Source organism: Ambystoma mexicanum, chromosome 6p, assembly GCF_040938575.1.
Source record: "Ambystoma mexicanum isolate Mex_15411 chromosome 6p, UKY_AmexF1_1, whole genome shotgun sequence".
Taxonomy (NCBI): Eukaryota; Metazoa; Chordata; class Amphibia; order Caudata; family Ambystomatidae; genus Ambystoma; species Ambystoma mexicanum.
In genome coordinates this window covers 459,232,897-459,250,269 of record NC_090935.1, presented here as the reverse complement: position 1 = coordinate 459,250,269, position 17,373 = coordinate 459,232,897, and the positions used below count along the sequence as shown (strand labels likewise).

General features: G+C 47.1%; 1 protein-coding gene across 1 annotated transcript in view; it reads right to left on the bottom strand.

Moving 5' to 3' along the window:
* Positions 1-17,373, bottom strand: part of ITGA2 (integrin subunit alpha 2) — a 659,006-nt gene that overhangs the window by 387,439 nt on the left and 254,194 nt on the right. The window contains exons 3-4 of the mRNA XM_069627259.1: positions 15,190-15,299; positions 11,584-11,675 (exon numbers count right to left, since the gene is read on the bottom strand). Of these exons, the coding sequence (XP_069483360.1) occupies positions 11,584-11,675; positions 15,190-15,299 (202 nt within the window). The remainder of the gene's footprint in view (positions 1-11,583; positions 11,676-15,189; positions 15,300-17,373) is intronic.

Sequence of the window (17,373 nt, the reverse complement as noted above, 5' to 3'; positions counted from 1 at the left end):
TTCATTAACGTCGCAGCCCCGGGATCAGAGCCAGGTGACTGCCCCGCTGACCAACCAACAGCCTGCTGCTGCAACACCAGGTCGGCCACTGGGTCAACCTGCACCCCCCATCATGGCTCAACTCCCGGTGCCCATCGCACATGCAGCTCTGCAGCCCATCCCGGAGTTTGATGCATCGGGTCCGCCCTCAAGCATGGGGCCTCGATGGAGGAGATGGGTGAGTCGTCTGGACATGTATTTCAGGGCGGCACACGTAACGGATGACGACAGCCGAATTGCCACTATGCTGTACTCGGCTGGGTCGGCAGTCCAAGACATTTTTGAGTCCCTGACGCCTGCCAACAACACATATGATGCGGCCAAAGCGGCACTCCTGAATCATTTTATCCCCCTCGCCAACGCGGACTATGAGAGGTTTATCATGCTCTCGGCCAAACAGAAGGAGGAAGAGACGCTAGACACTTTCTATGGTCGCCTACGCCGTCTCTCTCTGGGATGTGCATGGGGTGATGCGGACGACATGATGCGCACTATGCTCATTCAAGCATGTTCTTCCGGAAAACTCAGGAGACAAATCCTCCGGGAGCCTGGTATCACGCTACAGCGCATACTGGAACTAGGCCGGTGCCATGAGGTAGCGGAGGCCAGGGCCGTCAAGATGGAGTCTGGATCTCGATCAGTGAGGTCGGAGGAGGTGTGTGCCGTGTGGCGAGGTGGGCGAGGAGTGAGGCGTCCAGGCGGAGGACCCAGAGACAGGGCAGGGAGAGCCGGTGAGTCATGCCAAAAGTGTGGCTACGACCTCCCTCATACCGCGGAGTGCCCGGCGGCCGGAAAGGTCTGTGGAAGATGCGGACTGGCAGATCATTTCTCGAGGGTGTGCCGGGCCGCCCTGCCCGTGATGGTGCCGAGAGGTCAGGCTAGGATATGGGCCCCTCGCCAATACCAGCAGCCCAGCGTAGCCCAGGTGGAACAGGGTGAAGGTGATCCTCAGGCGGAGGTGGCGGATGAAGAGGACGAGGAAAACATATTCATCATCTCGAGCGTGGGGATGCTTAAAGGAAAGAGCAGAAGGCAACCACGGTGTATTGTAGGGATCAACAACGCCCCGGTCCCAGTCCTGGTGGACACAGGTGCCTCGGTCAATGTGATGGCCAGGGAACATTATGACTCTCTCAGGCCTCCCCCAGTTCTGGTAACGCCGAGGGCCCGCATATTTGCGTTTGGTGGTCAAGATCCCATACCACTGGACGGGGCATTTATAGCGCAGGTGGAACATGATGGGTCGCACATCAAGGCTCGATTCTACGTAACACCAATCAGTAGCAACACCTTGCTCAGTTGTGCGGCTGCGGAGGCGTTGGGAATCGTAAAATTTGCGTACGCCGTGCACCGAGAGGACATCAGCGACCTCCTAGACCGCTATGCCAAGCTCTTCAAGGGGATCGGCAAGATGGCTGGAGAACCGATCCGATTGCATATTGACGAGTCCGTGCAACCGGTGGCGCTGAAACACCGCAGAGTGCCATTCCACCTCAGAGAACTTGTGGACAAAGAGCTAGACAATTTGGTACAACTCGACATCATCGAGAAAGTGGAGGGCCCGACACCGTGGGTGTCCCCGATCGTGGTTGCCAGAAAGCCCAAGCAACCTGACTCAGTACGCATTTGCGTCGACATGAGGCTCCCCAATAAGGCCATCCGAAGGGAGCGGCACCTTACACCGACTATTGATGACATTATTGCGGAGGTTCAAGGGGCTCGCGTATTCTCCAAGCTGGACCTCCGAGCGGGCTACCATCAAGTCGTACTCCACCCTGAGTCCCGGTACATTACGACCTTCACCACCCATCGGGGATTGTACCGGTACAAGCGGCTGAGCTTTGGAGTGTCATCGGCCGCCGAGGTATTCCAGAATATCATCAGGGGCGCGCTGGCAGATCTGGAGGGCGTCCTGAATATAAGTGATGACATTCTGGTGTTTGCCAGGACCGAAGCGGACCACATGCAGAGACTGGACAAGACCCTGGAGCGTCTCCTGTCGCTGGGCCTCACCCTTCACCGGGAAAAATGTGAGTTCCTGCGCTCGTCGATCGAGTTCTTTGGATTCATATTTAAGGAGGGTGGGGTATCGCCAGATCCAAAGAAAGTCCAAGACATTAAGGCGGCGAAAGCACCTGAGTCTGTCACGGAGGTGAGGAGCTTCCTAGGTATGGTCACATACTGTGGGCGGTTCATCCAAAGTCTGGCCTCAAGATCGGAACCCCTCCGGGCGCTCACCAAGAAGGACACGCTGTGGCACTGGGGCCCACTGGAACAAGCTGCCTTCGACGACATCAAAGGTGCCCTCGCCAGGGAGGATACGATGGCATTCTTCGACCCAGCGCTGGAGTCCGAAATTGTGGTAGACGCGAGCCCTTTCGGGCTGGGCGCTGTGTTGACCCAAATTGATATCACTGGGACCATCAAGCCCGTGGCGTACGCCAGCAGGGCTCTCACGGACACGGAACAGAGATACTCCCAAATCGAACGGGAGGCTCTAGCGGTGTTGTGGGGCTGCCGCCATTTCCGGCTCTACGTGCTGGGGCGCCCGGTGACGGTGGTGACAGACCACAAGCCACTGATCCCAATACTGGCGGGGTCCTCATCTAAACCCCCGGCAAGGATCGAGAGATGGATGCTGGCCCTACTGGAATACTCCGTAACACTTGTTTACAGACCAGGAGCTAACAATGCGGCGGACTATCTATCCCGCCATCCTGGAGCGAGTGGGGGAGAGGAGGACGAGGCCTGTGAAGAGGAAACTGACAGTCACATACGCATGGTCGTGGAGGCGGCAACACCAAACGCGATGTCCATAGAAGAACTGGAAGTCGCCGCCGCAGGAGATGAGTGCTTCCGAATTCTGAAACAAGCCATGCACAGTGGGTCCTGGAAGTCCGTGCTGGAGGCCGGGGCTGGACGCACGCCAGGAGCGAGAGCATGCCTGGAACAGTTGTGGAAGGTCAAGGAAGAGCTATCCTTCTCTAACTCAGGGCTGCTGCTCCGGGGGGACCGCATTGTCGTTCCACAGTCAAAGGTTCTTGAGGTAATCAGCCTTGCACACCATGGTCATCAAGGAGCTGCCAAGACCAAGGCGCGACTCCGTTTGAAGGTTTGGTTTCCCGAGCTCGAGAGGAAGGTCGACGAGTTCGTGGCCGCATGTGTGTGGTGTCAAGCGGCATCCCCCCTCCAACGGGAGCCTGCCATTCAGGCCATGCCCCGGGGCACGAGGCCGTGGGAGATCGTCCATGCGGACTTTGGCTCGACATCGGTGGGGACCCATTTCCTAGTGATCATAGATGAATACTCCAGATATCCTGAGGTTGAGTTCGTGGAGTCCGTAGCATTCGAACATGTGGTGATCGCCGTTGAGAAAATATTTGCGGCCCATGGTTTTCCACACACGCTCTGTTCCGACAATGGTTCACCGTTTCAAAGTGAGAGATTCTCTGAGCTGATGGAGAGCTGTGGAGTACATCACCGGAAGGTGTCCCCCCTGTGGCCCCGGGCCAATGGGGATGCCGAGAGACTCATGCGGACCTTGAACAAAACATTCAGAATTGCTCAGGGACAAGGCCAATCACTACAACGGGCCCTGTACCAGTTCCTCCGTGTGTATCGCACCACTCCCCACGCCGCCACTGGAGTGGCCCCGGCGGAGGTGTTGTTCCAGAGGTGCCCCCGAGGACTGCTGCCGGAAGTGGGGGACAGGGAACCAGGGGTCATCGATGACAATCGTGTTGAGAGTGAAAGACGGCTTCGGATTGAGCAGGAAAATCTACGACGGGGCCTCCAACCACAGAGTCTTGAGCCAGGGGATGAGGTTTTAATCCGGAATAGACGTCCCCAGGGCAAACTCTCACTCCCCTACGAACCCGACCCCCTGGACGTGGTGGCGGTGAAGGGTTCCATGATCACGGCCTCGGACGGCAGGTCGGCCGTCACCCGGAACGTTAGTTTCTTTAAGAAGTTGGGTGATTCGCGAACTGAAACCCCCCCTGAGCCTGATCCCCCCTACACGTTGTTCAATGACAGTTTCCCGGCCGAAGTGCCGGAGTCTCCCATCCGAGGTGAAGGAGCCGAGGGGCATCAAGTGCCAGAGGTAGGCCGGAGGTACCCCCAGAGACCTGGGCGTGGGAAGCCCGCCTACCTCAGTGACTATGTTGTGGGGCAGATGGCCCCTGAGTCTGGGGATCCGAATGGGGGTGGCTGTCATTAAAGGGGTCCACGAGTTTGGGTGTGCAGTGAAGTTTTTATAAGTGTGGGTTTAAGTTAATAAAGTTGACGAGTTTGCAATGTTTGTTGATCCTCCCGGAAAAGGAGGAGTGTGGCGTTGCCCGATGACGGGCGAACGCGGCGGCGTGACGCGTCACGCCGCCGCGTGGTGTTTAAATAAAGGGGGCGTTCCCGGCCGCAGGAGAGCGACCGGGAAGCCCGAACGAACAACACCGTGTCTCCGTGTGCTGTCTGTTGTGGGGCTTGCGGGACCGCATCGGGGGCGCGGATGGCGACCCCCAACACCTCCTAGAGAACACGAGCGACGAGGAGGTTAGCCCAATGTAGTGTCATTTGGCAGAGGCTGCATATTAGACTGTCTGCCTTCTCCCTAACAGTCATACCCTCTGGCAAGCTGAGTTAATCCCACACCCATGACCGATTGGTTGGTTATGGCATGCATGTGGATATCTTATGATCCATCTTCACCATCTTTAGGAAAGCCCCACCCTGCCTCTCTTGCACCGCACAGGCAGGCAATGCTCCGGTGGCCCCAGTCTGCTCCTCCTGAGCCATCGGTTGAGGGGCCATCTCCACCCGGTGCTTTTCTGTCTCCTGCCATAGCAGCACCTCTTTGGCTCCTGTCTGCCCTTCATTCCCCTGCAGCAGAACTGGAAGTCATAGTTAGATTGCATTGTTACCTATGGACGTATTTCACTTCCCTGCTCTTATTCTGGAAGATTTCTTGCTTTATCCGGACTTAAACAATGATTACCCAAAACCCTCATAGGTCTCTGGTTGACAGTTTAACACCTGGACAAACTGGAAAGCTGATCCTTTAGATTTATCACCACAGGTATGCACAACTTAGCTTGCAGTATACCTCCAAATCTATGTATGTATGTATGCATATCTGTATGTATGTAGGTAGGTATGCATGCATGCATGTACGGTATTTATAAAACAGGAACGTAACTTGGAAGGAACGGGATGCTCTACAGCAGGGTTGTACCCAAGGGTTACGAGCAAGGTGCAGTGGTAGTAGCGAAGCTGAGATGGGTACTGGGAGCAGGAGAGAGGGGAGAGGGGGAATGCTAACGGTGAATAAAGCGTTGATTCAATGGATCAGTGATTTGTTATATGTTCTTTGAAAAGTAGGGAGTTCTGGTTTTCCTTGAAGTTTACGATGGAGGGACCAGTCTTACAGATGTTGGTGACTTGTTCCAAAACAGGGTACATAGAAGGAAATGGCTTCTGCATGCCTGTCCATGAGATATTTCATCCCAGAATGCCCTGAAGCCTGACAAGGTTGTCCCTGAGTCTGCTAGGCAATGACTGCAGTACTTCTTATGAGGCAAAACGTGTCATCCATTTCTGCCATAACCTATTACTGGTAGTATAATGACGGCAAAGGCTGATGGGAAGTTCCCAGAGCCTGGGTTTCAAGAGTGAAAGACAGGATGTGCTATTTTGGTCATGAGAAGATGTGGCATTTTGGTAATTCCACTTTTTAGTAGTCCTTTGTGGCAACCATACGAGATGGAATTGAAAATCGGAATATAATTTGTGGAACGTGGTGTAGTCTTATCATTAATCACTTTCTGAAGAGGTATTTAAGTAGGGGCTGTAATTTGACTATTATAGTGTCTTTTTCCTGAAGACTGATTCTTGGCACTATAAAAGAGTATCAATGTGACATGCAGTGCCAGGCCAACACCAACCAATGAATAAATACATTCAGTGGGAGAGTCCTGTGTACATTCATATTTTACGAATGTGGTGAGGTTTGGTGTATTATAGTGAAATATTTGAGTCACACAAATCTGGTCTCAAAAAGGGACTGAAAGACTGGATGATTCATGGAATTATTTGCGCCAAAAAACGGGGATTTGAGCACCATTCTGCCCGCAAATCCCCATTTGTTAAACAGGGATTTGCGGGCAGAATGGCGCACAAATCTCCATTTTTCGGCATAAATAATTCCATGAATCAGCCCTATAATGTACTATTCATTGTGCTGCTACTTACTCTAATGCATGAGCCCCTGTTTCAGGCAAGGCATGGGGGTGTTTTCTTTTTCATGCATTTTAAAGTATATCCCATGTGGGAATTTAGATGTGCTTTTATGATGCACCAAAATGCCCCCTCTCACCACTTAATTTGTAAAACGATCCCAGGCTGCATGGGCATTTGCAAGGGTGTCATTCTTACATGAAGGTTCAACGGTCCTTTGTGAATAGACATGCACTAACACAATCCTATACTTGCATAAAAAAGTGACATGGACCCTAGAATAAATTACTGGTCTGGCTGTATGCAAAACTGGTATTTGCCATCGGGCGAGGAGGGTGGCAGCTGGCTTAGGCTGTTCAGGGGCTTGAGGAGTAGGAATAGCCCCAATGATTTGCATACATACTTTGACAGTTCCTAGCTGATTCGGAGAGGCAGGCTTTGTAAGAGACAAACCTGCTAAAGAAGGGAGTTCCTTATGTTTGGAACTCTGTCACTCAAGAATATTTTGATGAACTGAAGACTCGGTTCACTACGGCTCCTATATTGAAGACCCCCGATGAAAATCAGGGATTCATTATCGAAACCGATGCTTCACAACATGCTTTAGGGGCAGTCTTGTTACAAAAAGACGATCAGGATCAAAAAAGACCTATAGCTTATTTATCTAAAACATTATCCCCTTCTGAGTGGAACTATACTGTTCTGGAGAAAGAACCATTGGCCATTAAAAGAGCCTTTGAAGAATGGAGACATTTGTTACTAGGGGCGGTTTCTCCAATCGAAGTTAGAACAGATCACCATAACTTGCACATTTTACAATATGCACAAACCTGCAATAGCAGACAGGCTCGGTGGGCCCATTTCTTCTCCCCTTTTCGAATTGTCTTCTCTTTTATTCCGGGGAAGAACAATTTGCAGGCGGACGCTCTATCTAGAAAGGACCCTACACCATTGAGCCCGTTCCGATCGGAACCTATGTTTTCTTGCTCTATGCTAAAACTCAATAAACCCCTTAAATTCTGGAAGCGCCTGGAACAACTATCCGGTCCAGCGGCATTGAAGAAACTCTCTTTGGCTCAACAAAAGACCCTGACCAGGAAAGATGGCTGCTATTTTCATGGTCGTCAGGTTTTTGTACCTACGAGGATTCTTCGGAAAGAAGTTTTGAAATGGTGCCATGACTCTAAATCTTCAGGACATCGAGGACGTCTTACCACTTGCGAGTTGATCTCCCGTTACTTCTGGTGGCCTTCAATCACAAGCGACGTGAAACTATATGTCGATTCATGTCCTGTGTGTCTTCAGACTAAGTGTCCGCGTCAGCATCCCTTAGGGAAGTTAGTCAGAATAACAATACCCTCTCGGCCATGGCAAATTATCTCAACCAATTTTGTAGTGGATCTTCCCCCCTCAAGGGGTCATTCTGCCATTATGGTAACTATTGATACTTTCACTAAGATGGCTCATTTTGAGCCACTCGAAGGACTTCCTTCTGCCGCCCAGATGGCACGAAAGTTCATTGACAAGATTTTTTCCCGGCACAGATTACCTGATGTCATCATCTCGGACAGAGGGTCACAGTACACCTCCAGATATTGGAAACAGATCTGTAAAATATTGGGAATCACGCGAGCGTTAAGCTCTGGTTATCATCCCCAAACCAATTGGCAGACTGAAAGGCTGAACCAAACCCTGGAAGGGTATTTGAGAAACTATATCTCAGCAGCACATGATAACTGGTCAGATTTGTTACCACTAGCGGAGTTCGCATACAATTACTCTTATCATTCCTCTCTCAAGACCTCACCATTTTTTTGTTCATACGGATTCCATCCGACCATATTTCCCACAAGTAAGCACTCGGATGACAAATTTCTAGATGTGGATCAGTTGCTGGGACAGACACATCAGGGTCATCTTGCTGCCAGGAAGGCTCTCACAGAATCCCAAGAACGAGTTAAGAGGTTTGCAGATCGCCTACGTACCCCTGCTCCTGTCATCAACCCCATGGACTGGGTATGGTTGTCCTCTCGTTTCCTCCCTAGACACCTCCGCCTTCAAAACTATCACCGAAATATCTGAGTCCATTTCAAGTGGTGACAGTCACTGGTCCTGCAGCCTTCAAACTTAAACTCCCCAGGACATGGTTCCGTATTCATCCGGTGTTCCACGTCTCTCAATTAAAACCAGATGTCCGGAGTACATTTCATCCTAAAGTTGCAATACGTCCTCCTCCCGTACAAGGATCTTCAGGATCAGAATACGAAGTATCCGATATTTGTGATTCTCGACTCCATCATGGGAAGGTTCAATATCTGGTGGACTGGAAGGGGTACTCCCCTTCGTATCGAATTTGGGAATCATACCATGCAGTCCATGCCCCACGACTAGTTCGGAAGTTTCATCTAAAGCATCCGAACAAACCCGGGGGCGGTACCCTTAGGAGGGGGCATACTGTGATAAATGCTATCGATATGATAGCGCAACACAGGGATGTCACCATGTGGTATCCTCTTCCTTCTTACAAGATGGAGATGCGTCAGAGTACCGTACCGGCGGTAGCGGGCTAGTGTTTCCGACAGCCACAGACGTGCCAGAAGCCCCGCCCCTGACGCACGCTACGCATATCAGGATACGCGGATGGCAATCCACTGCGTTGCTACTCTCCACGAGATTGGTCACGCTCCATAAGTTCGTCTCCTTACTCACTACTAATCTAAGACCTTTTTCTTTACTAGGACACGGGACTCCCTGTTGGTTCTTACCTATTGTTGTGTTCTATTCATTTATTGGCTCGGTGTTGGAAGAACGAAGGACCGTTCAGGGCTACTTTCGCTTTCACTTTTACAGCATCGCGAAGACGCCGCAGCTGACAACAGACACTCCGCGCCAGGGTAGGTTAGCGGTATTCTTGATTACCGGCTCTCATGATCCTCACTATTCAGTTCAGCAAGAGGATAGGGGCTATATCTGATTCTGATTATTGTTCCTTCTATACTTTCAGACATCCGAGATTTAACTCAAACTTTAGGGATTTCGGCTGCCTCGCCATTGATCTCCACGAGCTTTCAGAGCAGACCTCTTCACCTCCTCCGGCTTCAAGGGTAACATTGTTTCCATCTTTTGTTTCTGTAGGATGTCCTTTCAGGTTATCTTGTACTATTAGATACTGATCCCACTCTGTCCCCTATTGCAGTTCTTTGGTAGAGGTGTTAGAGCACCCTTCTTCCAAGATTGGAAGTTACATCCTCCGTTGTTCGGAGACTTTTGATTCATACCCCAGGGTAAGCCACATCGTCCAGTTGGAGGTATTTCATCCTTCCTTGTAAGAATACTTCTTTTCCAAGGGATCCTAATTTACCTCTGATTTTGTTCTTCAATCCTAATTAGTCTCTTCCAAACCTGGAGAACAACCTTTTCTCTTGGAGAAGAGAACTATTCTGACCAGACGAGGGGAGCTGTTTACAGGACACTTCGAACTCTAGCAGCTCTTCCCCGCAAAGGGTTTTTCCCCCTACTGGGGGTTTTCCCTGGAGGTATCACCGCTGGCTGAATCTTTATTTCTAGTCGGCGGAGGGGCATTTCGGTATTTCCCTATTATCATCTTGTTCAGGAGAGAGCTGCTCAAAGGAAGACTCAGGTGGGTGAATTCTACTCAGTGTTTGAACCTTGTCAAAACGATTGTATTACTAATCATTACAATCAGGCCCTGTATGTGTCCGGGTACCTAAAAATTGGAGTATTTTCAGTTTTTTTTTTAAAATGCCTGTTTCATTGAAATGTACACAGCACCCTTATTCACAAATGTGACTTTCACAATGTATGGGTATGTTTTGTGCAGTTATTACGCCAGTGCAAATATAATCATAAGCTGTCACCACCTCTGTTGGGGCTCTCATTTATGGTCCTTAGAAGGCCTGTTATCATGATATCTTTAGAAATAGAAAAGTATGTTTCTGTCCCTGTTTGAGGGTCAGAAATGCAAACTGACCCGCAATGGTTCCTTCCACAAATGTCCCTTTTAAAGGAAATGCACAAATGAGTTAAAAATGGTCTACCATTCATTGTGCTGCTACTTACTCTAATGCACTGAGCCCCTGTTTCAGGCAAGGCACGGGGGTGTTTTCTTTTTTATGCATTTTAAAGTATATCCCATTTGGGACTCTAGATGTGCTTTTATGATGCACCAAAAGCCCCCCTACCACCACTTAATTTGTAAAACGATCCCAGGCTGCATGGGTATCTACAAGGGTGTCATTCTTACATGAAGGTTCAGCGGTCCTTTGTGAATGGGCTGTATATTGTTTGGGCAAATGAAGACATGCACTAACGCAATTCTTTACTTGCATAAAAAAGTGACATGGGCCCTAGAATAAATTACTGGTCTGGCTGTATGCAAAACTGGTATTTCCCATCGGGCGAGGAGGGTGGCAGCTGGTTTAGGCTGTTCATGGGCTTGAGGAGCAGGAATAGCCCCATTGATTTGCACACATATTTTGACAGTTCCTAGCTGATTCGGAGAGGCAGGCTTTGTAAGAGAGAGGCAGGGGGCCTGATTTACAAAAATGTTTTCAATGGGAACACCCTATTGAAAACATTGTTTGCAAATCAGGCCCAGAGTCTCACACAAGAGAGATTCAGGTTGCCCCAGTAGAGACATTGGTTTTGGTGGTAGGGGAGGGAGGATAAGATATTAGCCGGTCAAGTGGCACAGCGAGTAGAACGCTCGCTTTGACATCCCTGCAGAGCCTGCTAATGCAGGTTCGAATCCCGGTGGGGCCAAACTCAGCCTTTCATCCTTCCGAGGTCGATAAATGAGCACCACACACTGTGGGTAATAATAAGAAGCGCTCAGATACCTGAGGGTTCGTAGCGCTATATAAGTGCCAAATTATTATTATAGTAACAGAGCACCTACAGGAGAGAGGGGAGAGTAAAGGTTGCTGAGAGGAAAGAAAGGACTCCGAAGTAGGTAGGAGGAAGGCGCCAGGCTACAGCAGTACTCGAGGGAAATAGGGGCTTCCTCAATGACTGCCGGAAGTAAGCCGAGATTGCAGGAGCTAGGATCGCTGGAGAATAGAGCTTGTTGATGCAACCACAAATTTTCCTGAATTGGATCTGGCAGTACTCAACATGAGGATTAAAACTGATCTTCTGCTCAGGTGAGATAAAAGAAAATGTTATCAGTCTAATGGTCTAGTTACACCGTTTCCAGTTAGCACATTTAGGGTTTAACAGTTATGTCACATTTTCTTGGCATATGTTTTAAGGCAAAATACATTTCTCATTTACAAAAACAACAACTACTGCACCTACCAGAAATCCTCCGGTTTTCGAATTTCGTATTAGAGTCAGGCCAAGGTTCATGTCATCCTTAATCTCAGTAACATTAGCAATTGATGTTAAGGCTACAAGAAAACATAGAACAATACGTGTATTACAGCTGTGGGAGATGGTTATCTGTAAAAGTCTAAGAATAATCTAGATTTTGACAAGGGTCAGCAAAGTAAAAACATCACCAATATGAGTGATTTCTCGAAATGCTGATATCATTTTCTTCGTACTAAATGTCTTTCGCTAACTACCACCCTATCTCCACTATCCCCTTCTTGGGTAAACTCCTGGTCAAGCTGATCATCTCTCAACTAATCCATTACACGGAAGGAATCGGTCAGATGCCTCCATGACCATCAGTCTGGTGTCAGAGCAGACAGAGGCACAGAAACTGCTCTCCTGAACACCTGTGATGACTTGCTCTCAAACCTTGATTCCAATACTCCCTCTTCCTTTATCTTCCTTGACCTTTCCTCTGCCTTTAACACAGTCAATCATTCCATCTTCATAAATCAGCTCACTGATGCTTGGGGTATCACAGACCGGCACTGGACTGGCTAAACTCTTTCCTCTCGAATCGACCTTCTCAAGTGAAACTGGACCCTTTTCTATACACCTCACTCTCGACCTGCAGCATCCCTCAGGGCTCTATCCTCTCACTGTGGCTTTTCAACATTTACCTTGCCCCCCTCGGCCCACTTGATCTCCTCCTTCTCCCCTCACTTCCAGTGTTATGCTGATGACACACAGCTTCAATTTTCCTTCCTCTTCCTCCTTTCCTTCCGCTCTCATTCCGGACTGCCTGACTGGTGCGCTGCTAATGATCTCTTGAGATCCTTCTCATTGGGACTCATATCCCCTCCTTCCCTCCTACACTATGGCTGCCCCCCTTGAGCACCCTCCACTCACCTACTTGTGAGGCTAAAATGTGGTTGTCATCTTCGACTCCTACCTCTCCTACTCTCCTCACATCGCAGATCTTTTCAAGAAGGCCCACTATCAGTTCCACCTCCTTACAGGCATTTCCCTTTCCTCACCTTTCCCCAGAAACTCAATATCTCTAGAGCTCTAGTCCTCTCAAGGCTTAATTACTGTAACAGCCTATTTCTAAATCTACCTCTGTCCTGTCTCCTCCCTTCACCCTCTTCAACTAATCCAGAATAGCCCAGCAAGACTTAACCTTGGCTTCAAGTCCAGGGACTGCATCTCTCCAGCCCTAAGATCTCCCCAGGATGCACTGCATGTGAATTGGCTTGTTTCCGGATCATACCACAGTGTAATCCTGTGAACGCACGTACATGCTTCGTGCGCAGGGTACACTGTTGTTTCCCATTCATTACTACGGAGCAAGTTGGCCCAAAATGGCAACCTGTTGCTCCGTAGTAATGAAGCAGTACGCGCATTCTAGTGTTCCTAGAATGAACGTGTACCGCTGTGACGCCTTTGCAAACGGCAAAAGAAATGCTGCTTGAAAAGGTTTCGCACTACATTAGTATTCCGGGGTTAAAAACCCCGGAATAATAATGGCAATAACCGCCTCGCTGGCGGGTCATTACCACCTAAAGGTAAGGCACCCAGGTCTCCCATTAAGGCCCTTGCTATGCTTGGCCCTGTAACTTCGAGCCCCGGGGGCATTAGGCGGTAATGGCCCGCCAGCTCTGTGGTTATTGCCATATTACTGGTGGGCCCATATTACAGCAATTGTATGCAAGTGCAGTGCATTTCTTTGCACCATTTCAACAATTAATTGATGCTTAAATATTTGCACATTTCTGTGTGTATGTAATATGGGTCCAAGGGGCAAATGACAGATCACAACAAAAAAGGTGATATTTCCATCATATCCAAATGGGGAGTGGCACATTCACACAAAAAAAACCTTCAGAAAAAGCTGACATGTCTGACGAATCAGGAATACATAACGTGAAATGTCATTCGTTCTGTAAAATACTACTAAGTCCTTCCACTGGCTTGCACTCAGACTTTCACTGTTTTAAACAAAACTGTTTTTGTTATGTCTAGATCTCGCTATAGCCATACAAAATCGAACCATAAAAAACAGTTGATGCAGTGCATTAATGAAAACACAATATTTTAATCCAGTCTCTCATTCCTTTGTAGCCAAGAAAGTCATCATTTTTGGATGATGCAAAACACTTATGTAGAATAAAACAAATGAATGAAAAAGACACTGAACAAAGGAGCAACTGCCCCTTCAAAGTCTTTAAATTGAAGTAATTCGAAAATGGACCAGCGGTGGGATCTCTGCATCTTTCATAACATCTGGACTTTCCCTCATGATGGATGGGAACATTTACCTGTCATGGTAAGGACTACTATAGGTGGCGGAGTGCAAAATGTGGGACCCCTGCAACCCTGCTGAGGGGATGACCCTTCAAGCTCCTCGAAAAAGAGCAAGACGCGTCACAGGGTCCCAGACCAGCACGAGCCACCACTCATGTATTATGCACAGGAGGATCATGCAGACTTCTTTAATCTAGGGAAGAAACACAGTGGAGGATGGCACATGGCCCCTGGTGCTCAGACATATCAGCTGCCACTGTGCATGGTCTGTAACATTACAACACACATGCTTGTGACGGAGGCTTAGCTTTTGTTACCAAGGGAGGTGGGTGTCTCCTGATGGGGGCACTGGAGTTTTAAACAATTAAAGGTTAGTGGCAGCAGGTGAATATTTTTGGTGGAGGGTAATTACATCTCCCATCAATTTGCTCACGTGACTAAGCATAAGGACATTTCTTTTAGCGATCTAAGAGCTTCAGGGAAAGTTTGAAGTTTCTATCTACTGATATTTTTTTTAACTAATGTGCTGACATCTTGCATTTTAGAGCACACTTTTTGAGAAATGTTTAATAAAAATCAAGATAATTTACGATTGTTTCACTATGGTAATCATGAAAACCAGTAGATGCCATATCATAAACAGATTGCAGAGGCATTTTCAACATTTTCATGATGGTTGCGTCCACAACATATGCAACCATTGCCATTGTATACCACCTTCATGCAACTGCACCCATGCCATAAGCCAGCATTTCCATAGTAAATCACTTTGATGTTATGTCCACAATCTAGTGTCACTGTAAATCACTTTCATGAATCTGCATTACTTGTATATACAATATATGGCCTTTTGATGTGTTTTCTAGCTTTATAGACCTGGAACCTGGGCTGTGCTAGGTGTTATGATCCACCATACCTTGTTAAATTCCTTTGCTAATCTTGGACTCTGTCTTTAATGCTCATAACACCCCCGATACAGCCCTTGGAACATGTCTCGATAGCGTATTTGCAAATCCATTTCTAAGTATTCTACTGATTTAGATAGAGCATCCTCACAATAACTGATAAACAACAGCAGAGGGGTGGGGCGTGGAACATCATGTATAGAATGAAGCTAAGTATAATTTACCATATGGAAAAATGTAATCCTTGACCACTTTCGATATATGTACAACTTTATTTCACACATGTATTGGGCTCAGTCTTTACTATATTACTACTGTCAATATTCAGCATAAGCACGCATCCTTAATCTGTAAGGTTAAAGAGATATGCTAGACTTACCAGGTAAATTCATTTTTTCACACGTGGTTTTTTGTGAGTTAACTGGGCATTTGTAAATATCACCCATTCTGTTATTCGGATAGCCACTCCATGGTGAGCCAACCAGCAACCTGACAAAAAACAAACACATTTCACAACCCACATTTTTGCAATTTGGACACTGCTTTCCATGGTACGTCTAGTATTTAATTACAATTCAGAGAAAGCATAAGAGTCAAATATCTGAAATATTTATGGTCAGCTAGCCACAATGTTGATCACCCCCGAAAAAAGAATGATAGCACATGAATTAATAAATTAGTCATACTCATAAACACGTCTATTAAATCAACTTCAACCAATAATAGTCCAACAACTGTTCATACCAACTATATTAGGTACATATATGCAGTGCAAGCAATAATTCTACAGCAAGGCTGTGCTTAATTATTCAATTAAGCTATAAACCACTCAAATTTACACTGATGAAGCAAGACTTAACTGTCCCAAAATTCCTTCAAGATTCCGGCCGGCTGGCTTGGGAATGTTCACTGTTTCATGTTATTTAGGGCATGCATTGGTTGGGCTTCTGGATCGGTCATGTAGGTAGAGGCAAAGGCCTGTCAGAGTAGTTCATTCTGAGGTATAATCTTGAAATAAGATTTAGTAGAGGGAGAGGTAGATGATTGAAAACAGAGAGGTTAGTTATTTTATGAAAATCAGGAGTTTTTTGCATGTGTGCAGCACATATTCTAAATGATTGTGACTACTAAGATGGAAAGGCATCCAGTGACCATATTGCTTGATGTAGGCACACATGATGTTTTCAGTCAGTGACTACTAGGGAGGAGACAAAATGCCAGAGATAGTTGAAGGCAGTAGATTGCATTACATGTCTGTATCAAGCAAGGCATCTTGTTGGGACTGGGCAGGAGAGAGTTTGTGTGGGTTCGGGTGTGTTTGGACATCACTTCAGAGAGCTGGTGAATATTGTGAGAACTTGAGTCACTTAAATCTTGAGCATGGGATTCAGTTCAAGCTGGGAGTTCAGTGAGGCAGATGTCCGCTAAGGCTTCTGCAATAGTATTAAAAGCCAATCCACAATAAATAAACTGCAGATTACTGACTAAACAACTTTTGCTTAAGTAAATATGCCACTGGCCTCCATACATCAAAGTCATCACTAGTGTGCATACAAGACGGTGCATCTGTATGAATAGCTCATGATTTAAGCCATTGTTCCTCATTATGTGACCATCCAGATGTGCCAAACTAGAACTCTGATGATCTTTCTGCATTGACTGTGCTGGCTAGAGATACTGGGGCTGAAATCTCAACACTTTGCACGGCAATACAAAAGAGAACCACGGTGGAGTGTTTGCCTCAGGGGATTCAAATAAATGTAAACTCCTGGTGGGTAGCCCCAATCTTTCGTCTTTCAGAAGTTCATAAATCAAGGACCATTACATTGGCAAATTACACCTGTTACTAAATTTCTTAGAAGTAGAAGTGCTCCAACATGAATGGATACATAAAAAACATGTATCATTACATTATTATTGTAACTACAATAGCCCTTAGTTCCAGACCACCGAAAACGTTACTAGACATTTGCATTGGAAGAAAACATAGAAGGAAATATCTATAATACATTGCAGTTTTCATCATAAACCATCAAACTGACAGCTAACTTCATTACTATCAGCGCTGGTCGGATAGTTTCACAAGCCAGGGTTTAAAGGTAACACATAGAAACTAATTAGGTACTTTCTGTATTCCCCATTCTGTAACAATGAGTAACCCCATGCAATAAGCCTCATTGGGATTTAGGTTTAGAGGCACTTTCACAGATATTTTAGCTTGGAAAATAGCCACCCATTATCTATCTCACTTGATCATTCTCACAAGAGTCTGCAAGTGAAATATTAGTTTGTGTCATAAGAACTGTTTTTTATTAAATAATAAAATGATACACAATTCCAGGTAAGTTAGTGAACTGAATATTTGACCCACTTGGAAAGATGGAGAAGGGAGTTGAGGGAACTGCTCCATCTGGTGTTCTGTGCAGGTTTATGTGCATATGCTGGGCTCATTGTTTTAAGGCAACCAGACTGTTTTAATGATTGATGCACAGTGTGTTACTGAGCAATATGTGAATGTCCAACTGTGGTGGTTCATCTTTTAAACAGTTCGTTATTTTTTAAA